Here is a 27,158-nt window from a genome sequence, read left to right on the forward strand (position 1 = left end):
GGACCTTGTAAACTCCAAAGCTCACGTAAATTCTTTGGTGGCGGCATCTTTTGAATAGCCTCAACTTTATTAGGATCAATCTCAATACCACGATGACACATTCAAGTTTCACCTAGCTAGGGTTGTATAGAATCAATCTCGAGTTATTAGGTGCCTTTATTGCACCTAATTCGTTTATTTATTAGGTATTATTTTTTTAACGATGGTGGAGTTATCAAGGGCTCTATAATTCACCATCGGACACGTGAATGGCCCAAATAATGAAGATATAACTCAAGTTATTTAGGTTCGATTTATTAACTAGAAAGAGGGAAATATTCAAATTTTATCTTGAGAACTAAAGGAGTGAGAGGCACAACATGAACTATCCATGAATTGGTAGTGATTACTTGTTGTAGTGTATGAGTATGTTTTCGTCGATGAAGATCTAAGGAGGAAGCCAGTTACAGAAAAAGCCTTGAGGATGAACTTCTACATCAATGCATTTTCTTGGCTACAATGAATTAATAATTGGCCCGATCCATGGACCCAATTCAATTAATTCATAAATTAATTTCTACTCCACTAAAAGAAATTAACAAGGCAACAATAGTTCGGTCGACCGAAGTGGACCCCTATACCGATCGACCGAAATGGCCATTTCGGTCGGCCGGTTGTGAACTAAAAATGTCCTAAGGCTGGTTCCATTTTACTATGTTGGGACTGATGGATGCCCAAAAGAAGAATAAAACAATTTCATTTAACTCCTATCTTTTTTTTTTTTTTTTCCTTCTTATTTTCTAACGTTTGGTTGCCGTAAAATATTTACGAAGAAAAAATATATTAAAATTTAACACGCTTCTTCTTCATCATCATCATCATCATCCCTTTTTATTATTTTTTTATTTTTTATTTTTTTTTGGGCAAAGTAAGTAGGTACTAAGGCTAAAGAACAACAATGATATCCAAAACATGCATCGCCGAAGTATCTATTCCGGTCGGCCAAAATGGTGGCAGTGGTTCATGTTATTACGTAGTTATATTACAGAAAATAATTTTGCAGTTGATGCCAATGACATACTCTTCAACATATGTGAATTTGAGAGTATTCGAAGATGTGGTGATAATTCTATATTCTTGTGGATTACTGGGTTGTGAGAGGATTTTTAGCGCTTGAGATTCTACGTTCTCTTAGCGCAACATATCCATGACCCTACGTAATCTGGACTCTCTTTTAGATTTTTGAATGAAGAAGTTGAATCCTTGGGAGCAAGAGTTAGGCAAGCGCCAGACCCCGATGAGTAGGAGGGAGCGACGGTCGTTGCAAAACCCTGGGCACGAGCCGGGGCAAAGCGGCCGTCGGAGGTTGAGGTCGAGTCCATCGGAGCATGTAAAATAACTTGCCAAAAATTGATGGATAAGTTATTTTTATTAAATTTTAATATTTTTGTTTTCGTAAATATTTTACGACAATCAAGCATTAGAAAATAAAAATATTTTACATCTAATTTAAAAAAAATATTCATAACCTACCACCAATTTCATAATCCACCACCAAGAGACCCTCCTAAGAACGGACCCAAATAAATATATGAGTAAAGCCAGCTTATATATATGTGTGTGTGTGTGTGTGTGTGTGTGTGTGTGGCGTGCAAGTTTTTTTATAAATTCAAGGGGGGTAAAATTTAAATTTTATAGGTATATAAATCAAAAAAACAAAATTAGTAAGTACAAAATGCAAAAAAAAAAAGAAAAATTAAATTTAACTGCCGTCTCCCATTCCACCTGTACTAGAAAATTACCGAAAAGCCCTGGAACATATATATATATATATACCCACATGTTACACCTCCTACTTTACTAACAAACTTAAGAAATGTATTGGTAGGGACCATAGGGTACACCAATATATATACTATTCACATATATATACTATTCATATATATATATATATATATATATATATATGAATAGTATATATATATGAATAGTATATATATGTGGGAGGAATTTAGGTGTGTCTTGGACCACCAAATGTTGGTGTACCCTACCAATACATTTCTCAAGTTTATTAGTAAAGTAGGAGGTATAACATGTGGGTGGTGGATCATGTTTGTTCATTGTCTAATGATAGAATTGGTAGGAGGGAAAAGCGGGAAGAAAAGGATAAGATGGGCATGAAGCGTATGGGTGCTTCATGTTTGGTAGAAGGGAAAGGGGAATGAAAGGAGAAAGTTTATCCCTCCAAGTTTACTATTTTGAGAAATAGTTAAATTTAACGTTGAAGTTACAAGCTTACTATAAACTGAGGATGATTTTAATGAAGAACGACATTTGTATGGTTCGCTGTTGTTCATCATATTCAGAGACTCCAGAGTGTTCGTTAAGGTAGAGATTCGATAGAGTTTTGGTATTCTATTCGTCTCGTATTCGAAATCACTTAGTTTGTGTTTGGAAATACCGAAATTAAAAAAATAATAATTCTAATCTCAAAACCCTAATTTGAAACTCCCAAACATAACATATAGTATTTGTGACTTTTTTCTTTTTTTTTTCAATCACTAACAAATCAGTCAAAGTTAACCAATGGTCAACCTTAGATATATTGTAAGTAAATTTTAATCATGATTAAATGACAACAAATGCTAAAAAACACACACAAACACACACACACAAAATTAATAAATCTTATATAAACACTTTTTATTGTTTTATTATATGCTCTTCATCTTATTTCATATTCAAACAACCAAAATTTCTCAATCACTATATGATCTCAAATGGAGAGGTCAAATGACAAACTCTTTTTTATATATTTTTAAATTAATTTTCCAGACAAGCATATATCTTAGGTTTCTCAAAAAATTTGGGAGGCCATGGTCCCCCTTGTTCCATACTATGGTCCGCCCCTGCCTACTCTCATAATTCAGCAATATTTCACTTGTTTTGGAAACAAATTCTAAGTACATCCAACCTCTCCCACTCCTTTTGAAGACCGAAACCACATAATTTGAATTTTAGTGGGTAAGTGCAGAAAATATTCTAATGTATATTTTGCGTATCACTTTCACCCTATTTTAAAAAGTGTGCGAAAAATATCTTTATTCTTTTAAATTTGTGAAGAAACACCCCTCGAGCAGAAATATGACATAAAGTAATGTTGTACAGAAAATGTTCAAGAGGGTGTATATACTAATAATCTCATAGTATAGGGATGTTATTTGCACATTAACTATATTTAACCCACTTTTTAAGGATTTTCTGTCACCTTTTTAAAAAAATAATAATAATCTCAGTATATTTCCGCAAACAGTGTATATATCTCTTAAAAAAAAATTTGTTGTCACAATTATCAAATTAATGTAAAGTATATCATATGGAATGAAAACTTCAATTCCTTTTATAATTATAAAAAGAAAAAAAGTATTCCCAATTAAATTTTAATATAGTTATCAATTTTCATTAAATATATAATTAAAAAATTAAATTAAAGATACTTATTCTTTTATATATAAACAATACATTTAATTTTTTAAACTTTAGAATGTGCAATAAATTTTCACAAATATATATATATATATATATATATATATATATAATTATTTGCATAGTAATAAATGGGTATTCAACCTTTATTGGAAATAAATAAATGGGTGTTCAATCACTCACTGTCATCATACTATTCAAATAGCGATAAAATTACGTTCTCAATTAAATCTAACAGTTAAAATCAAAATATTCAAAATAACAATAGTTTATAAAGTACGAAAAACACTCCTATAATATGTTTAGGGTGCGTATCACACCCTTCATGTACTAAATGACCATTTTTGTCATTTCATAAAATGATGCATTTTTAAATAATATGTAAAATGTGTATATAAGGGCAATTTCAAACTATTTACACCAAATTGAAACTTTATGAGTGTTTTCTACACATGGAGTGTCTGTAAGCATACTATAAGGTATTTTATGCACTTGACCCAATTTTAATCTACTGATATGTCTAAAGAAACCGTGTTTACACAGATTTATAGTTCTTCTAAGGCGTTAGAGCCCTAATCTTTTTTGGAAATGCATAATGATGATTAGAAGAGATCAACTGTTTGTTTGAAGACTAAAACTTGCTACTAAATTTTAATCTACTGGTGCATCTAGTTTTTTTTATTTATTATTATTATTTTTTTTCCTCTCTCCTTATAACACGTGTATCGACCTCACAATACACGCATGTGTATCAATATGTCTAATTGATTATGCAGGCTTGTGATTAAATTAATGTTATATTTTGTTGCGGTGTATGCATGATGCAATGTGTTCTTTTATACATCTAATGAAAGTTATATTAGATTAGGTCATTTGTATGTGGTGAATATTTTCATACAAGTTTTCCTTTTAGGAAAGTTCGAGCAAACACATGGATAATGCTTAGTGCTCATCGCATATGTGGCATAATCTTGACACATCATTTTTTATTGTCAATAAAAAAAATCAAAATAAAAAAGAAATGGAAGTTAGGTCGACCAATTTTATTGATGATAACGCATAACATGATTGTGTCATACATGCACTAAGGATAGTGTATGTCCAAGTGAAGACTTAAGGTCCCACACATAATAGACTCGAACACAACCTTTAATACGGAGAGAATGGATCAAACCATGCCCATTGCTACGCCTACATTCACAACAAAACCTTATTAAGGAAAAGATTTAGATACTAGTACGGTCTTGATGTATCACTTCTTTTATGTCATATCATAGTTTCACACAAAAAGAAAAAGAGATTTTAGAGCATCTCCAGCAGTCTGTTAAAATACTCTTTTGTATAAATAATGTGTAATTTTTTTTTTATCTCCAACAGTGTTAAGATATACTGTCACGTCACCAATGTGTAAAATTATTGTATATTTTATACAACATTTTTACACAATCACATTAGCATATTTCTTTTCCAGTCCTTCTTTTTCATTCCATTGATGAATCAACCCTATATTAAGTAGGTTTGTAAAAATTATGTAGCGTCCAGACATACATTAGTTAGTTATTATTAAGGGATATTTTTTATGCAAAATGTATAAAACAACTACTGAACCTAAAAATAAATAATTCAAATTTTTTGTATAAATCTATTGTGACATATCATATTTACAAATATATATATATATATATATATATACATAACGGTTGAAGATCCTCTTATATGTCTTACCCAAAAAAATATATATTTTTTCAATGAAAACCTACGTGTCAATGAGCTTGTATTTTGATGTAATTATATATTTTATTTTTTATATTTTTCGTTATTAGTCCAACTCAACGAGCATCGCTTTTGATAAAGAGATTTGCCTTCTCACACTGCATTGTTTGGATCCATATTTTACATACTACTAGTCTATGGCCATTTCTTTTGGCTGTGGTTGCCCTGGGAGGCGAAGAATTATAGATACAGAAAAATGGCCGGTAATAGATGATAATCTGCTACAGTACAGTACAATAATTCAAAATATAATTATCTTGAGGTGCAAAGTCTAGTTTGGATTTTAAAAAACGATATATCTCTCGGACCAAGCTATGGACCTATGGTTATCTCATCAGATTATTTCTGTAACACATATAATACGAAGATGATTATACAATGTGATACACAAGCGATAGAAGTAGATATCACAAAATTCTTATATAGTATGGAGTTATATAGATAGTTAAATATTTTATGAACATGTAGTCATTGCAATGTGGAGAAATAGGCAACTAAATATTTTTATCATTTATAACTTTTTTTTTCATATCTTCTCCTCGTCTGCATTAATCACAGCCATCAATTCTGCATTTGATAATTCCTGTGAAATTTTCCGAAATAATAACGAACTATATACCTAAACAATTTGAGTGTAATAGTTGAATGGGATAAAGGAAACAAAATAAATGGATAAAGTCATGCTTATAGTAATATTATGAATTTTTTCACTGTCAATCAAAATAAAAAAATTTGATCCAAACTATATATCAATAGATTTAGGGTAATTTACACAAAACTCCCATTTAGTTTGCCATAATTACAGGGACTTCTCTTCCAATTTCAAAAATTACGCGGACCTCCCCTAAAAATAAAAATATCCTGACCTCCCTTCTATTTTCAATAGATTTATTTTATATGCATACAAAATCATATATATATATGTTTATATATTTAATTTATTTTGATTTTAAAATATCGCATTATATATATATATATATATATATATATATATATATTTCCATTAATTTCATTCTAAAACATATTATTACTCATTTTTTTAATATAAAAAGACTAATAATTAAACTTTTTATATAAAGATGGTAACATATAATTCATAAATAAATTAGCAGTGTGGCTTTAAGAGCATCTCCAATGAGCTCTCAAACTCAAAATATAGCAGATAGATGAAAATAAAACACTCCAATGGCCTTTCAAAAGACCTCTCATATTTTGAGATTCTCAAATATAACAGCTCTCAAATGGCCTCCCAAACTTAAAATATAGTAAGTGGATGAAAATAAGCACTCCAATGGAGACTCTTAAAATACCTCTCATATTTTGAGATTGTCAAAAATTGCTAAAATAAAAATAAGGCACTTCAATAGATTCTCAAGTGTCAAAAAATAGTATTTTGAATGAAATGCAGCATTGAAACAGAATTATAAAAATATGACATTTTGACACGGTAACTCCTCTCAAATTATAAATTTGTCATTAAAATATAACATTTTGCATTCAAGATGCTCTAAGAGACCCAAATTAAATTCGAGGTGTTTCAGAATCCCAAATTACCAAGACAGACTTTAATTTTAAAAATTAAAATTAGACCCCAATTTTAAGAAAATTTGTGACAAGACCCCAAAGCTTTAGAAAAATAGCAATAAAACTTCAACTCCATTATTTTCTAAATATTGATTAAATTCTCATTGTATATTCCACCTGGTACCAAATTCGTTTAAAACAATTGTATGAACCTCATTGGCAACAATAGTGTGTCCATCTATAAAAAATATGAGAGAGAGAGAGATAACATAACCAACAGACAACACATAAAAGTGAAAATTGTTAGGCAAACACAAAAATAAGGCAACACAAACATTACTGAGAAAATAAGTACTGTAGCACCTGAGACGGGTTAAATAGAATCTTGAGGCAACACATTTGACCCTCATCTACCCAGATGGCACCCCTAAACAAAACCCAACCAGTTCCTATGAGCAATAAGTTTCTCTATGCATCCCAGTATCCAAAACATACTACTTTCAAGTTGGTGGCTTCACACAGTTTTCTTCTCTCAATCAAACCCAATTACAGAAAAACCCTAATGTCCACCATACCACAAACATATGCTCACCACTACTGCATGGCAGACCGATCAACAAAAAATATATATAAAGTATACGAGGCAGTATACATCATCACTGATTATATTTACAGTTCAACGAAAAGAAGATAACTACCTATAAACCTATAACATCTCAATACCCAGCTCCGTCAACAGCAAGAATGAGGATATCCATAGCACCTCCTGTGAGCAGAACCCCATAGAAGGGGCACCCTTGTTAAAATGGTGGTGTTATGTATTATAATTGATACAATCCGCTCCATCCCTTCTTTTCTTTGGTCCTATTCCGTCCGTTTGACTAAGTAGGATTAGAATTTCTTCAGCCACCAAACAGTAAGTACATTAATGTCTTCATCACTCAGATAAACTGGAGCTCCTCCTCGAAGGTCTTCCAAAATGGACCTTTTTTGTTTGGAACTACTTTTTCCGTTCCTGGAACTTGGTTACACCAGATATTCAGTCTAGTAAAAGTGATCTTCCAGCAACCAGCAGATGAATCTTCCACTATGGTAAACAGACCAAGCCTTTCTTTTTTTTTTTCGAAAGGTTAGAGACCAAGCCTTTCACTGCAAAGCATTCAATAAGATAACAAAGTATCATCTATCACAGCAAAAGGCAACTTTTGGCAACAAACTACTTATGGTTAATAATGCTGATAAGAAAGAAGATCCAGTTTTCATAAAGACAACTACAAAATCAATATCATTTATTGATTTCTTTAAGAATTTAGTCCACCTCACATTTGAATCTTGAAAAGAATCTTGCAGGCAACCGGATTGCACAAAAACTATTTAGTCTTCTTTTCCTGTACAGAAAGTCAACACTGTTTGAAAAGGACTTCTAAAAGCAGTGCCCAATTTCAGCTTCATTTTTTGTCGGTTTTTACAAAAGCCAGATATCATTCAGAAAGAAAGTTACACTTGTCTTATCCGGGCAGATTCCCGGGAGACCTCAAATCCAAATGTGTAATACTTCAACTAATTAAAAGAAACCATTTCGTAAATCATTCCAGGAATTTTCAACATACACCCTAAGCCTACATTCACAATTGGTAGATTCAATATTTGTAAACAAGTTAAAATCAATATTATATATATTTTTTCAAATATTTAAAATGATGTCTGGTCGAGGAGGAACAACTGTTCATAAAGAGGTTGAGGTGGGTTTTCATACCTGACCCAACATAACAAGCAGTTAAGAACCTCAATCCAAACCATTAAATTTGGTAAGTGGATTGACAGGTTCGTAAATTATTGCCATCTCTACCAATTATGTTCCCAAGCCACCTTTTGGCTCCGCCTATCCCCTTCCCTCTGATCTCTCAAGCAATTCTTAATCGACCATACTAAATTGCTTTTCTTAATCTCTCCTGTTTTATTACCCCCCTCTCTAAAATTTACCCGTTCCTCCCACTGCATTTCATTTCATTTCAAATTAAAATTCCACTTCATGTCATCATTTAACAGGTGTAACCAAAACAATAGGAATAGTCGTTCTATTACATATCATTTTATACCCACAATAAATGGAACAGTAATGATCATTCCATTCCTACAATTCCATTTCATTCCACATTGCATTTTATACTTACTCCTTGTGTACAAAATGTAACATTAGGTTTGCACCCTTGGTGAACTTAATATGATTAAGATCTCTAATTCTCCACTCCCTTAACTTTGCAAGTTAGCTCTTCCATACTTTGCATGTCAGTCCTCACATGATCTATACTTGATTTCTATTACTATTTTTTTTTTGAACATTATTTTTCGTGTATATTATATGTTTCACAACTCTAATTAGGGCAGGCATGTTTGGCAACTGTTTTTGTTTCATGTTACTGGTGTTCTACTGTATGGAAGCAAAACACCGAAACGCATTTGGTAACTTCTATTGTGATTTGAATAGTATTGTGTTTGTTGCCGAAAAGAGGCCCAAATCGGATACACCAAACTAGTGTTTCTTAATGTTTTCGCACTATACCAAACAAACTATATCGGTGAACAGTACAAAAAACACCAAAACCCCAACAAAAAAAAAAAAAAAAAACTCTAGGTGACATTTTCTAACTAACCAATTTGTTTGTCAATCTTGCAACATTTTTACTAAGCACGTTTTCATGGTTTTGCTTCCAAAAATCTTACAACAAACTTTATGTTGCTTCTGTTGGAACATTTATATATATATATATATATATATATATATGTTGGGTCATGTTGTAAGTATGTATAGTTGGTAGGGTCAGCTTCCAATCACTATTTGAACACACTCCACAACAAAAACAATGTTTCTATTTAGGATGAAAACAGAAACGCAAAACAAAAATGGTTGCCAAACAGGCCCTAAGGTTAATGTTTCATAACTTTCTTAATTTTCATGTGTTAAGATGTAAAACATTTTTTTTTGGGTAAATTATAGTGACACCCCGTGTGATTTGCCCTGTTGAGTATTGACAGCCAGATACAACTTCACCCATTTTTTGACAATGACAACCCATGTCAGATATTGGATCCAAACAGCCCCTAAAAAGATGTGAAAAGTGGAGATTACCCTTCATTAGATTATTGACTTTTATGTAAAATATCAAGAGACTTAAATGACGGAATTGCCCTTGATGCATTATTAACCACTATTTCTCTGTCTAAGCTCTGATCTCGTTGGTGGTGGCAACAACAACAAAGCTGGTGGTGAACCCAGTAGCAGGGATGATCAGACGAAGATGGAATGCGAGTGTGAAGGGCATGTTTCAAAGGGTAAGAGAGTGGCCTATTTCGATTTCAAAAGTCCAAGCAACAACTCCAGAGAAGAGACCTTCAAATCTAAATCGTCGAATTGACGATCGTCACTGGTACTTTCCCTCTCTCCTATCAATCTCACCTCTCTCGGTTGTAGGATTATCTGAGTTATTGAGAAGAACCCCTAATTTACGGCTACACCGCCAAGACCAAGACCACTCTTACCGAAACCCTAATCCACTACCACCACTACCTGGCCATATTCAGAGCACCGATTGTCACTGCCAATTTCTACTTTTTTGGGGTTGGTGTCTTTCCTGACAAAAGAAACGGGCTTAGCTTGGCACGATTTGGGCAGTTGAGCAGCATTGCTGATTCATCTAAGCCTCCATTAGACCTATAGCTCCGTCGATTCCAGCCCAGGGCTCCAGCAACCCCACTGATACGTCCTTGTGTCCTTTACTCTCATTCTTTCTATCTCCCTATATAATTTATTTCTTTCACACACTGGAAACTAAGGCATAGTTATACATCTGCGTGTGTGTGTGTGTGTATATATATATATTTACTGTACTCATACAAAATTTGTTGTGTTGTGTCCTTAATGGTATTAGTCATTTAGTTCTAGACTACCCCACATTCCCAACTTCCACAGCTTAAACTCTCTCCCAATTCTAGTCATCGTGATGGACCAGCTGCGGAAATGTTTTCACTTTAATACAATAATGTACCTTAAAACATCTAGAAAAAGCCCAATCACAACTCTGGTCACCAATTGAAGTATAGTCCACTCACATTTTTTTTACTTTATTTCCAATTCCAGTCACCATGAAGGAAAGTCAGTCCATGCTTTTGTTGATCAATATGTAAATCTTTCTGCAATGACCAAAACATTGAATTTCTGTTCCTCAAGCATTTCATTCTACAAGTCGGTATCATCATTTTCCAATTTATACATAAAACCAAATAATAATAATAATAATAACAACAACAACAATAACCATTTACAGAGAGCAGAGGCATACCAGTTATAACAACTAAGAACCCGAACTTGACTTTTGAACCCACACTTGTTTCTGCATTTACATCATAATTAACCCAAACAATTAGCAAGAAATATGTAATCAGAACATAGGAACTGCTTGTGCAAATTTGACAACCAAGAAATTATTGGCATGCACACCTCATGGGAACCATAGCCAGAAGAACCTCTTTTTAAGGGCTTCCCCTCACTCATTACGGAAGAACCATCACCATCCTTCAAATTATGTGGTGGTCCACGGCGACCACCATGTTTATAGGAGCCTGCAGATATTGCAAAAACAAGAGTTGCGGTATGCAAATCACACAATCAAAGAAAGAGAGGAGGGCCGGGGGGGCGGTGGGTTTCATATGTAGATGATGCATTCCTTATATATGGGGAACTCATTAACAGTGCACCTCCCTGTTTATATGCATATCAGATTTTCAAAGACGACTTACCATTATCAAGAGAGGAATGACTGACGCGTCCAAGGGTTTTAACTTCTCCACTCCGTGCATTTGACATGTCAGTTCTGAATTCTCCTTGACTACCTGAAATGTGTAAGCACATAAGTATTAAAACTCAATCAAGAGCAACGGCATCTAGACATGTACTTTTGGCAAGATGAATTGTAAATTCATTTCCTTTTTTCCATTTGTATGAGTGCCGTTTTCATGTTCAGTAGCGAGTCTAGTGACCATACCTTCTGTGGAATCAAGTTGTAATTGGGAAGGTTGAGAAGTAGAGGATGACAAAGACTCATCACTTGCATGTGATCCATCTGAACGCCGAAGAGGAGTCCAAACACCACGATCAGGTCGGTCCTTATTCCTCGTACGCTTCTCCTGTTTCTCGCCAGAGAAACCATGCAAATCATTTCCAACAGCTTTATCTTCGGATGCCCCATTTGTATCCTTCAAAAACAATTGCAAATTTGGTGGTCGAGGAGGTCTTTTGTCCTTTTCCAGACTTGAGGTCTGGATTTGCTGTTCAGCCTGAACCACAGATGACAACTGACTTTGATGTCCATCCTTATTTTGAAGTATGCTTCTGAATATCCTTCCACTAGCTTCACGTCGCAGGTTCTGTTTGAGAGGAGTAGAACCAAGTGAGTTCTTACCAGGAAATGTTGCACTTTGCATGCCACCAGTCACCTGCATGGAGAATGGAAAACAAGCAATAAGAAATTGTTTCGCAATGGAAAAAAAAGGAAGTCACAAAGTTTTCATTATTCCCACAGGACCAGCAAGCAGGCTAATTAGGTATACCATATGATGCAAGACATGTACAAATACACATCCAAATTTTGGACACATTTTAAATTGACTCCCCGTATCCTAAAATTTGGAATTCGGAGAGGTCAAACACTTGCACCCAACAAGTTCATGTACCATAGGGATGACAAATTTTGAGTAAAATAAGAGCAACCCAGTTGTAACTAGATCAAGCACAAATTAGCATGCATACATGGATAAGCACTTCATCTACAAACAAGTAACACCAATTCCAACAGGGAATCTCAATCAACATAAAACTTTCTCAACTGTTTTGAAAGACGTATTTGTTAAATATTATGCAAGCAAAACAAGTGATCAGCTTGTGGGGATAGTTCTGCATGTCTTCATTCAGTTTGTAATGCAGCCAAGGCAATTAATGTTTTCAACCAACAAGAGGTAATTACATCAAATCATGTGACTAGTGATTGCTATTTCCAAGTCACAATTTGCATTTTCTAATTCTACAATAATTTTCAACCATTTTCTAGATATTCACCATACTGTTCCCTTTCTCTTATTTGTTGACTTGAACTCCATTCTCTTTTTCCACATGATCCTATTGGTACTAAATCAAGAAAATAATAATAATAACACCTATCCAGCCACCATTTAAATTTAGATGCTACAAATAACCACCAACCCAGAACTGTGTAAACCTGAAAAGAATAACAAGTGTTTAGGGTCCAATTCTTACTCTTGGGTGAAAAAAAAATGAAATAAAAAGCTTACATGAGGAATTTCTTTCTCTTTTCCCTTCAAAAGCAGGATTTTCTTCTTCCCGATATCATTGATTCTAGGAACTCCTGAAACAAATTCATTGGTGTATAAAAAATTATTGAAATATTTTTTAAAAATAACAAATAACATCAACAGATATAAGAGCAAATTTATACTCATAATACAGTAGACACTCCAACAATTAAATATGAACAAAAGATATTGCAATCTGAACAAAGGGATAAATGTGAGAGAATGATGACGGCTGACCATATGTCATTCGCCAAGAAACCAAAATGTGAGAGCATGAGGACAACTATAAACTTCAACCAAGGAAACAGTTGCAAGAAGACAGGAAGAAAAATAATATATAAATAGCCAAACCAAAATCTGCACTCAAACAACACTAAGAACATTTCAAAGTAGGTTCTCCTATATCTTACTAATTCAACATGAAGATGCATTCGATATCAAGTCGCTGAAGTTAACATGAACACAAGAAGCATGCGTAATTGAAAAACACTTACACACACACACACACACAGAAAATCTTTCCTTTCTCTGGAAGCTACTCAGACTTGCAGATTCCAAATGAGATAACCAATCAAAAATTTTCAATTATCGAGGACAAGTGAAAAATGGGAACTCTAACAACACTAGTGCACAGATATAATTGACTTCTCTACACTTCTTTGGGTGTTAGAACCCAAAGAGAAACTGGGTCCAATCAAACAGGAAACAATAGCTATTACCCAGTATAGTCTCTGTCAATCGAGGGTATTTGTAAAGGGCAGACTAGTCCATCCCTCAACTTTGGTACTTTTGCACCAAACAATTGGCAACTACACCAAGCAAGCAATACTTATCAAAAAAAAACTACACCAAGCAACGACCCTGACGCGCCAAATAGAGGTCAAATCTACAACTTCTTGCATAAAATTTTTTTTAAAAAGGGCAGCTACCACAATAGGAACATGTGCACTATTAGAAGTACTCTCTTTAAACTGGATTTATTATTTTTTTTATTTTTTTTCAGTTGAGAGAGAGAGAGAGGCTATTGTCCAGTGCTCACACCACCTATTCGTGATGCTTGGAGGGCTACGTCTCTGTTTGTGTGGTGGTGCATTTGGCTGGAGAGGAATAGAAGATATTTTGAGGGCAAGGAGAGGCCTATTTCTTTTCTCAAGTTTTCTATTCTTTCCACTCTTTTTTTTTGGGTTACGGGTAGAGATTATAGATCTTTTGAGGATATTGTTGTTTTCTTGGCCTCTTTGAAGGCTTAGAGGGCTGTTTTCTGGCCCTGTGTTTGTTCTCCTGGGATGCGTACCCCTTTTGAACGCTTTCAATGCATTTCTTACTTATCAAAAAAAAAAAAAGGTATAAACTCAACCTTCTACATTATTTGTAAAAAAAGGTTGCTGAACTTAACCAAACTTGGGCAAACCAAACCTTTACATCAAGCAATAGCCCTATCCATCTAACAGATGGGCCTTATTTTAATGCTCACATGCCTTTCCATGTTCTAATTCTACTTTCCTCACATTCCTATGATGTTTTTTTGCCCTGAAGGTATAAAGGGAATAGAGCCCTTGTTTCTGAAGGCTGCTGGTCTTGACAGCTCCAGAAAAAATATTAACCAAAAGGTGTCGCAAGTAGTATTGATCAATTTTTCAACGGCACTAGAAGCATCTCCCCTGCTGTCTTTTTATGGAAATGAATGACATCCATATCCATTAGCACTGTGGTTATGAAGACAAGGACAGTGAATGATAATGTTTTTAATTGTAAGCTTAAATGAAATTATTTCCAAAAATTACTGCTAAAGAAATTGAAGGTGAACTAACATCTACAAGGCTCTCACTGGTATTATTGGTTCAGAACCATCATAAGCTATTTGAGACGCTTCTGTAATGTCTCTTGGGTGCAATTGGATGAAGGAATTTGGGAGGGTAATTTCCTCATTTGGGTAACAAGTTAGATTATTTTCTAACGAGCACTTTTAGGGGGATCGAAACAAAGAGATATAATTTTAATTTGGGCCCACCACATCAAATTTCAGGTCAATGAGCATCCAAAATGGAATTCAATCACCCAAGAAACAGAATCTGAATTTCAGTTACAAAAGAAGACTAACAAATCTCGAGGGATAAGATGTCATCCACAAATTAAATCCAACAAACAATATGTTTGCTTCCACATAAAAATAAAGTGCTTCCCGTATCAATTTTTCACAAGAAATAAGAGTATTTTTAATTTATTTTATATGCTTGGTTGAACCTATGAAAATAATTCACCCAATCAATACTAAAAAATGCAAAATATGCACTTCTATAAAGATACAGCCATGAATATATGCGCTTTATAACAGCAAATGTATAGGGCTAGTACATGGGCATGTTTACGAATATATGAATGTGTATTTATGGGGGACAATGATAAAGAGAGATAGAGAAGAATATACAAGAAACAAGATTCACAAAAAATGGGTTGGTTAGGAGAGGGAGGGTTGAACTAGTTATATCTAATTTAATGGCTATAAACCATCTCTTGTGGATGTTCCGGAAAATGATTTTAGAATCCAATTGAATCTAACGTAGGAAGAGCTGAATTATGTAATGGAAGTAAGACATGTATATTCCACTCTATATACATGTACAGGAACATATGCTAGGTGTTGTCTGTGCACGTATATAAACGTATATTGCTATATGCATATACATTCCTACTGTTTAGGCACACAAGTCCAGGGTTTAGTATCTATTAGAAAATGACTAACAGGGAAAAAAAAAAGTCTTGTTCAGGATTTATAAGCAAATTTCATTTTTCCTAAGAATTTGTATAACATTTTACCAGAAACCAACATCTAGAAATGCCAAAAATATTCTCTGGAAAATGTTCTATATTGAAACAACAAAAAGTTTAAAAGAAGAAAAGGCAGTCAGAAATAGAAAACATTAACCACTATTCCCACATCAACCACGTTAACCAACCCCATCCCGAGTATCTATAAAATAATTACTTGTAGAAAATATGCCATTTACACGTTTTGCAAGCTATTTTATTTTTCTAATACATATCTTACATAAGGTGTCTTTTGTATCCATATCTTCGTTTTTCGAAGCTATTTATATATAAAATGATGACCTGTGGTAAATACATCATTGCCACATTTTGCAAGCTATTTTGATTTTTTGTAAGCTTTGGAATGGTAAGAAAACCCAACATTGAGATGCGTTGATCTTATATGTGTAAGATATGTATTTATGTATATCAATAACAAATCATTATACTCGCATGTGCATGGCAGGAATGTTTTCATGAATTAATAACTTTTAGCCTTACAGAACCTGAAATTTTAAATGAGTTGTGAAGTTTTTTATTTATTTTTTCCAATTTTTTTGTTCATTAATCAATTTTTAAATCATTTTATGTTGCTGTTGTTCAAAGAAGGTAGTATTTTGTGCTCTTCATGATTCATATTTTGGATACAGAAAATTGTTTTGGTTGCTGAAATTGAAGTTTTTATACCTAGTATGTGAAATTTTGGAAAAAAATTATATGTACTGGAGAAGATATGAGAACATAAGAGAATCATGAAGTACACAAAAATATTACCTTCTTTGGACAACAGCAACATTAAAAAATTTAAAAATTGATTAACAAACAAAAAAATTGGAAAAATTAAATCAAAAACTTCACAACTCATTTAAAATTTTCAGGCTCTGTAAGGCTAAAAGATATTAATTCATTAAAACATTCCGGCCATGCGCATGCGAGTATAATGAGTATAACAGGATCAAAGTTAAGAATTCCAATATGAACCATACCACTTTCCACTTCCAATGCTTCAGCTCCAGATGCAGCAGGAGTAGAAGACTTGTCGGCAAGATGCTGATCATCTCGTCTAGGAACCAGAATGTACGTAGATTTGTCTTTGCCGCTTGTGCCCTTTGCAGTCTCCCTTAAAACATACTGCCAATCAAACAGGAGAAAAAAATTATCAACCACACTTCCATCGTCTCAACTTTACTTTATGATGCACATCTGTATGGTAACACATAATTTGATAGAAGCAATGGGCAGGCAAACACCAGAGTCAGCACTCAGAGATGATATCTACAAACCACACGTAAGATAAGAAATTGTAAAAGGAAAAGAATAGATTAATGTGGCCTTCTGTAGCCACATCAATTCTTCATTAGACGCATTATTGACACCTTGTAGATCTCCAAAGAAGTATCAATGAAAACTATGGTATCGATGGGGCTAAAGACCGTTATAGTTCGAGCAAAGATCCGTGATCTAGACCTAGGAGGAAGAGGAGGGGGTAGATCTTGTAGCGTTAATAAATTCTAATTTTCTGAATTTTTAAGTAAATTACTGATATTTCAAAACAAACTAAATATTAAATATAGCAATTGTAAGTTGTCATTTGTCCACCAAATAAACTAGTAAAACTTAACTGAAGTATGTTATGTGTATTTAACCACAACAAATAAAAAATAAAAACAAATAAACTAGCCTCAGCTTGGATTGCAAAACTTTCCTCTCTCATCACCCCTGAAGGTGGAGGATGCAACAAAACTTGCTGGAAAAAAAAAAAAAAAAAGGTGTGTGCATTTACTAGCAAACGGAAATCATACGGCAAGCACAAGACCACATATAAGAACACGGTAATTGTAGAGATAAAAACTAGGATCCCACACACAAACTTAACCCTGCCACAGCACATATTTAGGGTCAGGTACGACACAATTCAAATTTCTGTCCTTCAATTCCATAAAGGGTCGAATTCCCTACCTAAAGAATAAGCATGTTGTCTATTTCGCTGCTTTTCATTCCATATTATTATTCAGTGTAGCATAGCCTGAAACCCACCTACTGCAATTTAGAGACAACATTCACCACAGGAACTCTTTCTTAACTGCCTAATTTAGTTCATCAATAACCAATGCAAGATAAGGGCAGAACACTAAACTTTAATGTAAACTTAATGTCACAAAAATTCAATTCTCTATTGCAATTGTTCAATGATATGTAAAATATTTCTCGCATTCAATACTCGTGTGTCAGACATTAGAGGATGGTGGACATAAAAATGCCCCCATATCTATTAAGACACATTTTATTTATCCCCATTAATACTTTGCATGTACGGCACTTCCTGACGTGAACCTCGTTTTGGCATAAAAAAAACACCTACATGACTTATCAAAATAAATATAAAATAAAATAATACCTACATGAACATTACAGACTTGTGCAGTCACCATTATCTATGCCTTTTTTGATAGGATATGCCTTTCTGATCAAGAAACTAGTTTAAAAGGTGTTGTTTCTTCACTATTTTATATTCTTATTTTCTTCAGTAGACAAAAAAGTGCAAGTATTGGGACTAATAGAGGAGAGTCACACGGATAGTGTGCCCTATGCCTAGATCATGAAAAATTAACAGGTCTTGACACCTTGCATCCTAATCAATGTGTGACACTCAAGCCAGCGCCCACTGAACATAGGTCCTCGTTTTAATTACAACATCATGTCATCATTGTACTAATCACTAATAAAATTCTATTTCTAGTTTAAGCCATTTTACCATTAAAATTGACACCAAAATTAAATTAAGAAGGTTTTTCTCCACTAAAAATCATTCCATCAATCATTATAAAATCTTGAACAACTTGCATCAAATGGACTCGAGTACAAGAAAATCTTTTAGGATATAGGGAAAGCATATGACTATTGAAATGGCCATTTATCATTTTTTCTTCTTCTTAACCTCAGGGTGCATTGATACATTGATGTAACATAACATACTTGCAACAAATACATAATATACTATCACCAATGCAAGAGTCGCTCATTCTAAAAGCTGCTATTAATCAATGTGTAGTAGTAATTTTCCCTCTGTTTTTCTTAATCAAACATGACTATCGTAATCTATTCCCATATCTATATTTGTGTCGAACCAAACATAGGAACTTCACGTATATTAAAACGCCTAAAGCAAAATCATCTCAGGTCAATCTTGTGAGAGAAACCACAGTAAATTCGAAACTTAATTTCATGCCTTAAATGTGTCCATGCTTCATGGTACAACTGAGAACCTTACTTTCCTGACAGTTCTAACATAAATTTACTGCTTCTATTCTTTATGGATATCAAAGTTCTGTAATAACCAAGTCCATTTCTATTATTGTCCCTTATCATGTTGAATTAGTGTACATCTTCTCCAAATCCATTTAACACTGGCATCTCTATCTCTACATCTTAACAAAAAAGAAAAGTCAGCTTGGGATGCGTCTCCATTTGAGGGCCTTTTAATGAATATTTTCTTTATAAAAAAAATATATATAGAAAGGAAAACTCAACTCAACATAGCTTTGATATACATACTCATAGCTAGTAACTCAAACTCTTTGTCACAATACTCTGCTCTATCTATGGCCATACCTACTACCTTGGGTTACAGGATATCATGTCCTTGACCACCATCCACACACATGTACTTTAAACTTCCTATTTCTTGTTGTACCACAAACTTGTATCTAGTCATCTTTACCATCGCATTCATTAGCCATTCTTGGCATTTAACCATCTTTATGATTGTACCTCGGCAAAAAAAAATTATAATACTTTACTCAAATATACTCCTCTAAAAAAATAACTAATGCACCATGAATACCACAGTAGACTACACGAACACCTAGTTCTATAGCAACACTTGTCGGAGTGAGAAAGACTAAACAGACCCAACAACAACCAAGCCTTTTCCCAATTATTTGGGGCTGGCTACATGAATCTCATGTTTCCATTCTGCTCTATTTAAGGACATAGTCTCGGTCAATCCACATGCTACCACCATATCTTTCTTTACTAACTCTACCCACGATAACTTTGGTCATCCTCTTCCCCTAGTATTACCAACATGGACTATGTCACTTTTCTGAACCAGCACACTTTAAGGTCTTCTTTGCACATGTCCAAACCATCTTAACCTTCTTTTGGTGCTACTCCAACCATCACCCGAATGTGATCATTTCTAATTCTATCCTTTCTTGTATCACTGCACATCCATCTCAACATTTGCATTTCTGCCACACTCACTTTATGCAAATGTTGATTCCTAGCAAGTAGCAACCCAACATTTGGTACCGTACGGTATGACTGGTCTAATAGCTGTTCTATATGACTCTCCTTTCAATTGGAAGGGGGTACGTTTATCACACAATATACTGGATGCACTCCTCAATTTTGCCTTTGGTTTAGAAGGACTAAACAAACCATCAATTCCAAAATACTAAAGGTTGACTGCATGAACAATTTTCTGGCTTAGCTCTATCTACAGCATCCATCTCCCTTGAATGCTTGATATCACAGTTAATCTTGTCTTCTCTTACCATATATATCCATGTTTGTTCCTTGAAATCATGTTTTCATCAAGTCGGTTCAACTTAACAGAATCATTGCTCCTTAATGTCCCACTTAGTAGTGTGCATTTCACATAGCCAACCAAGGCCTAACTTATATCACATAACCACTTATTAGAAAGACTAAACAAGATACAAATGGTGACTTTTGGTGTCTCTAGGCCATTTACATGTGTAGGCATACACATGTGCAAAGTCACATAATACCAGCCATCAATATATGATTAATGTTATGGTCAAAAAAAGCACCGTCATAACATCTATGTCTCTCAAGTATATTCCTCTAAATTCTTGCCAATCAAGGCCTAATTTATTTCAAGATATTAACTCATGGGTATAATCCAAAGGGAGGCAAATACACATGTCACTAAGAGTAAACCTTCACTCGCAAATAAAAGGATTTTTTTTTTTTTTTTTTTTTTTTTTTTTTGATAAGTAAAAATATAATAGAAAAACGTTCAAAAGGGGAACGCATCCCTAATACAAGAGAAAAGATCTAAGGACCAATAGAATCCAAGAGATCAAAGAAATCATCAATCGAGGAGCATGTACTTCCTCTAACATAAAAGAATAAAGAACGAAGAATATGAATTTTTAAATTAGCTAAGGACGATTCTTTTCCTTCAAAGGATCTGTTATTTCTCTCACGCCACAAACACCACCAGACACAATGAGGAACAATCTTCCAATAAGCACGAGCTTGTTTCTTAACAGGACAGCTTTTCCAAGCGTTAATCAACTGAGAGGAGTGCTTAGGCATTACCCAAAAAATGCCGAAAATGCTGAAAATAAAACTCCAACAACCAAACGCCACAGGACAATGCAAAAGAATATGATCCACGGATTCACTATCGTCTTTGCATAAACAACACCAATTAACAATGATGTTGCCTCTCTTTCTCAAATTGTCCAAAGTCAAAATCTTCCCCAATGTAGCTGTCCAAGCGAAGAACGCGATTCGAAGAGGGGCTTTAGAGCACCACACGGACTTCCAAGGAAACTCGGAACCAACGAAATTGGATAAATGAATAAACATAGAGCGGACATCATACCGACCATGAGCCAAAGGAACCCACAAAATATCATCACACCCTCTGCCAATATCCTTCTGCCTATACAAAATATCCAAAAAAGCAGAAACTTCCTCCATTTCCCAATCCTGAAAAGACCGCCTAAACCGCACATCCCACGTAACTCCATTGTTATCAAGATGATAACAATCACAAATAAAAGGATTTAAAATTTCAAAAGCACCAACAAAAGCATCTATGCTTATTCCAGCGCTTAATAGAATCCCAGGCAGTTATAATTCCATAAAAACTGAGGGAAAGGTTTTGAGCTCGCCCAAGTCAAGGAAACTGCAAAAAAAAAAAAAAAAAAAAAAGAATAAAAGAAAAAAAGAAGAAGACAGGTTACCATTGCAGATTGCGTGAAAATCACGACAGGTCGAATGGCATTACATGTATCATTCATTTCACCTTCATAGTGAAATGGACAAGAAAGATGGCTTCTTTGGCATGTTTCACGCTTAGGCTATTACTTGGATTCAAGGAGGCGGATTTAAGGTTAGGACTCCTCATAGAGCACTCGGGATGACTTCTCTCATTGTCTCAGGTTCCCACAGAAATCAATTTGAAGCACCAAAGCACCTCCCAAAGCTTTCTTTCTTCAGTCAGACAGTGACGTTGGAAATGATTCTAATAATTAATAAACTGCAGAAGAGGAAATGATTGCATTTGCAAAGGATGAGGAATTATAGCGTTGTTGAGTAGCCAGGAGTTGTCCCATTCGTATTCTTTATACTGTATCCAGTAGGTGATGCCTGGTTCAACGGTGGACAAAAGGGAACTCCATTATGCCTTTGGTACAGTACTTTGGGAGAGGAATAGGCCGTCTTTCGAAGGAGTGCAATTGCATTCTGACCCTGATAGATAGGATGTTGAACTTTCACTTCTTTAAAATCACAAGGGGATTGTCTACTTTAAATAACTCTTCTCAATGGTTCCTTTTTAAGAATTTGGCAGATATAAGAATTCAGAGTGTATAGATACGGTGTATACAGAATGAGTGAATTGGTGCGCGGTTATTGGTGCTTTTTAAATGATCTTTCTAAATATAAGCTCAAGTGATATATTAGCACCAACCTTTAATGATCCACCTTCACAAATAAGAAATTGTACAAACATGAATGACCAAAGTTAATCTTTTCGTAGCTACCAATAAATGACAGTGGAATTAAAAGGTGAAAAAATAAGACCAGAAGAGTATCAGATCAAACCATAATATCTCGAATAAAAAATGAAATAGAAGCGAATTTGATGCCATACAAAACTACCAAAATTGCAACATCTTATAAAGAAACATCATTTCACAGTATTAAATGCTTTAGAATCATAAAGCAGTAAAATGTATGGAAAACGTAGATACCATGGTCGTAGAAGTCCTTCTCTTTCCCAAACCTCGTTTTGATGAAGCTGCACTAGGACTTGCAGATGATGCTCCAGCAGATCTTCTAGACAATTTCCCATTAGACAAAGATCTCTGTCATAGATTAGACAATTATGTTCAAGACATCTATTACATAATACTGAAAGATGGTATGGCAGCCATCTTACAAGTATATTCCACAGGGCTAATCAAGAAACACATCCAGTTAGAACTAGCAAATAATTAATAAAACCAAAAGATTTAAAATAGAGCATATGCAACAACAGATATATATGGTGCTGATCGGGACATGGCGATCAACACCACTAATCAAATCTTCTAAGGAGGGCAATTGACCCCATTTCAGTGTATAAGAAAGATATTGAATGCTTGACAACAAACCCATCCATTATACTTTCCCCAAATCCATTTTTGCAAAAAAAAATCTGGAGCAAGTCAGCTGCATTTGCTTATGCCCTCCCATGTTTTTTCTTTGCCCTCTCAATGGTAGTACAAAAGCTGAATTCCTAAATGATGTGAAAATCCTAACTGCATACTTTACGAAATATTAAACAGCTTCCAGCATTTTCTTACTATTATGGACAGCTTGGGAAAAAAATTAAAGGATATAACTAAATTCCCACAGCCCAACACTATAATAATAAAAAGGCTTCAAGTTCAATTCGAGCAATTGAACTTGAGTTAGACAAATAAAATCATATAAACAGTTAACAATCAGTTCAGATAAAAAACCAGCATCCAGATCACAACAAACCCATTGACCTGGATGACAACCCTGAACACAAATTTGGTCAAAAAGGGATGAAAAATTATTGCATTAGCCAATTAAAAAGTCGTGTGCAATTGTTCATCATATTCCATCTAGTTAAGCTATATTTCCCAAACAACAACTTTCTTTCTTTGATAAGTACGATTTCAATAAAAGGTGCTCAAGAGGGGTGCACTCCCAAGAAAAAACAAACAAAGCCAAAAAACGGCCTACTACAAACTCCACTGTCAACAAAACCCAGAAGTTTGCCCATAGATTTATAAGTTCGCAATTTACCCAAAAGAATAAAGAACTCAAAATGTTGTATTTGAGAGACCAAACAGGAGACTCTTCTCTATCAAAAGATCTCATATTTCTCTCATGCCACAAGCACCACCATAAACATAGGGGAGTGTGGGCCTCCAAACATCTCTGACTCGACTCTCCACTATACACTATACACCCTCTACAAGCCTCAATCGGGCCACCGTGGAGCAGTGAGACACCCAACACATACCAAAAGCAGCCAAAAACATAGACCCAAACATCCCTAGCCACCAGACAATGAAGGAGGTGGTTCACCGACTCATGTGTCTTTTTGCACATGCAACACCAATTTACCACAATCTGGCACCTCTTTCAGATATAGCTTGTTACATAATTAAACATTTTCTCATTCTAAGATTTGATATTCACTATATAGTTGAGTTGGAAATTGGAATGTTAAACAAGGATAGTATGCAATGAAGTAATTGATTCTAATTTTTAAAGACAGTTACCAAATTAGTCAAATAAAATAGGTTCAGACAACTAATTCATGTGTTTGGTGGTAGCAAAAGAAACCACACACGAATCCCACCTTCAACTGCCCAAGATACTCTAAGCTGTTAGCTTAAGTAATATCTCTTAGTGTTCTAATCACGACCAGAGAAAAGGGAGAGTACATATAGTAATTCATTAAAAACAAAACAAAAATCAGATCCCAAGGTATCCACACTAAAAGGCGTGGATAAACACTGTTCCAACATTTGCTATACTAAATTTAACACCCCATGTTGACCAACATCCACAACCAGCAGCTTCAAGATGTTGCCCAGGCATGAATCCACCAAGGAACCTATGCACCAACAGATAAACAGAATGTGCAAAATTTTCTACAAACATATATATAAGATAAACAATAAAACAACAACAGAAACAGAATGTGCTTGTAATCTGACAGCATAGAAAACAAAGTATTAAATATGGATCCCATGTCAAAATTGCTTCTTTCTATAAATCTTAAGTGTATGGTAAAAAGGTAATAATAAGAACTCTTACCCGAGATCCAACCTTTGAAGCTCTTTTCTGACGAACAAAATCCATTAAGGGTGTAATGATAGGAGCATCCTTTGCCGTGCCTAGAAAAGAAAAAAGTGGGAATAGATAAGTGAGAATAGAATACTAATATCTCCCTCGTGCTACCATCTCCTACAATTTTTACCCTCTCACAAATCTCATTTCAGTTCACAGCATGACAACATATAATCTGATAACATTCTGACTAACCAGCTCGTTCTGCTTCTCTTCTCTCCAATTGTATCTCTGCACTGGGAAGATTCTCAACAGGCTTCGCAAGAAATTCAAGGAACTCCAGATACTCAGGATCTATACATTCATCAAAATAATAATTGTAACTGTAAATAATAAAATGCTGCCACACATGTCACAGGTAATAATGGAAAATGAGTGATTTAAAACCTTTAAATATCGTCCCTTCACGTCCATCTTTTTTAGACCACTGCTTTGGAACTCGTTGTGAAGGAGCATACTCAACAATAGTTTTAAATTGAGTACCTGAGAGAGGGGAAGGTAAAATTTTCCAATCAAATCATCCGAGTCCACAAAGTTCTTAACACAATAGAAAGGAGAGGGGAAAAATAAATTGTAAGATTTTTCCAGTAACCATGGACGGTGTCAAAAATACAGCAACAATACTCCTGGCATAAGGATTACCTTTCTCGTTAACAAAAACATGCCCATCAAAAAACTCAGCGAACTCAACAACATCCTCTGGCCTCTTGAAGTCAATGTATGCTCTAGAATAGGATTGACACTTCTGGCTGCAAAGCAGTTAAGAAAACAATGCACTAAGAGAATATGAGCCTAGACACACAAATGTTTCATATGGCATTTAACTATTACAATCAATAATGATCAAGTTTATTGCAGAAAATTCCAGCTTAAAAGGAAAAAAGTAAAAGGTATTTCCCATTAGGATGAGTATTACCAGTGACATACACTTAAGTAGTTGGTATGACTGTTTACATATAGAAGGCCTAAAATTCATGGTAAATGATTAAAGGGTTTTGTGGAATGTTGTCATAAATGGATTGAGAGATGGGCGGAATTCTACCCACTGACATAAAAAATAGCATTTGGAACACTCAAGGTCAATTTGCATTCAAATTTAACTACAGATATAGAAAACCCTCTCGAAACAAATAGTAACAGACCCTGCGCACTCAGAATTTACAAGGTATATTGTTAATAAATATGTTATGTCAATTCCACGATTCAATGGCAATAAACCCTAGCACATGCATACATGATTATCTGTATTGTCAAAATTACCAACACTAATCTATATATTAGTGTAAACTAGGTGTCTTGGAATATTTATGCGTGTGATTTGTGATGCGTGATGTGTGTAGAGAGGGAGAAAGAGAGAAAGAAAAAAAACTCTAACCTGTTCTTGCCGGAGGGGAAAGAGAACCAGTTATAGCGGTCAGCAAAGCGGCCGTCGATTTGCTCCATGAGCATCGACTGTGAAATCGACGGCGGCAAGTGCCGGAGCACAACCTTCGTCCGATCTAGCGAACCCTTCATGCGTGAACTTCCACACAAGAAAAAAATAAAACCCTAAAATCTTTTATTAGAAACCAAATGAAAGCTTCAGAGATTGATGTTTCAGCCCTCAAAAACTTCGCAATCCCCTTAAAATTACATCTTTATTCTATCGATCGTGGTCGATTTCGTGCCCTAATTTCGAATTCAATCCGCAATTGCCATGCATGAGAGAGTTAGAGGGAGAGTCGCAGAAGAGAGGGAGAGAGAGAGAGAGGTACGACAAAAGAAGTAATGAAAGGGGATTTCGTGTTCATATATATACGGTCGTATCTTCGAGTTGAGTCCCCCTCTTCTCTCGTCTTCTGTGTGCATATATATTGTGTGTATGTGTGTGCACATGTAATCAATACATGTATATACATATATGCAGTATGTTTTTCGCATAAATGCGTATTGTACACGCTGACGCGCCACTCTCGCTGGAAAGCGCAGGATGCGCAGCGCAACACTCTCGTCTATTTTAACTTCACTTTTTTTCTGTTTTTTCTTTTTTATTTTTTCATTATACATGATGTGCAAGTATCCTTAAGACTGCTTTTGGTGGGGAG

At 34.6% G+C, this 27,158-nt stretch overlaps 1 protein-coding gene across 3 annotated transcripts; it reads right to left on the minus strand.

Moving 5' to 3' along the window:
• Positions 1-7,082: 7,082 nt before the first annotated feature.
• LOC132294428 (regulator of nonsense transcripts UPF3) lies at positions 7,083-26,936 on the minus strand. 3 transcript variants are annotated; one of them, XR_009478066.1, is made up of 14 exons: positions 26,450-26,936; positions 25,717-25,823; positions 25,462-25,557; positions 25,270-25,368; positions 25,042-25,121; positions 22,953-23,066; positions 16,923-17,067; positions 13,108-13,181; positions 11,805-12,255; positions 11,560-11,652; positions 11,261-11,382; positions 11,103-11,153; positions 10,873-10,953; positions 7,083-7,911 (listed from the first exon to the last, which is right to left on the minus strand). XR_009478066.1 is itself a non-coding variant. In XM_059792279.1 (13 exons), exons 1-12 carry the CDS (start codon positions 26,587-26,589, stop codon positions 11,115-11,117), a joined length of 1,560 nt encoding a protein of 519 aa, XP_059648262.1. In that variant the 5' UTR covers positions 26,590-26,936; the 3' UTR covers positions 7,083-7,911; positions 11,103-11,114. The 3 variants fall into 3 exon arrangements, 2 of the variants coding, with proteins under 2 accessions (XP_059648262.1, XP_059648263.1); XM_059792279.1 differs by lacking the exon at positions 10,873-10,953; XM_059792280.1 differs by lacking the exon at positions 7,083-7,911 and having other exon boundaries at positions 10,872-10,953.
• Positions 26,937-27,158: the final 222 nt, after the last annotated feature.

Source organism: Cornus florida, unplaced genomic scaffold, assembly GCF_030987335.1.
Source record: "Cornus florida cultivar Cherokee Brave unplaced genomic scaffold, ASM3098733v1 CherokeeBrave_3.0.0_Hap2_Chr02, whole genome shotgun sequence".
Taxonomy (NCBI): Eukaryota; Viridiplantae; Streptophyta; class Magnoliopsida; order Cornales; family Cornaceae; genus Cornus; species Cornus florida.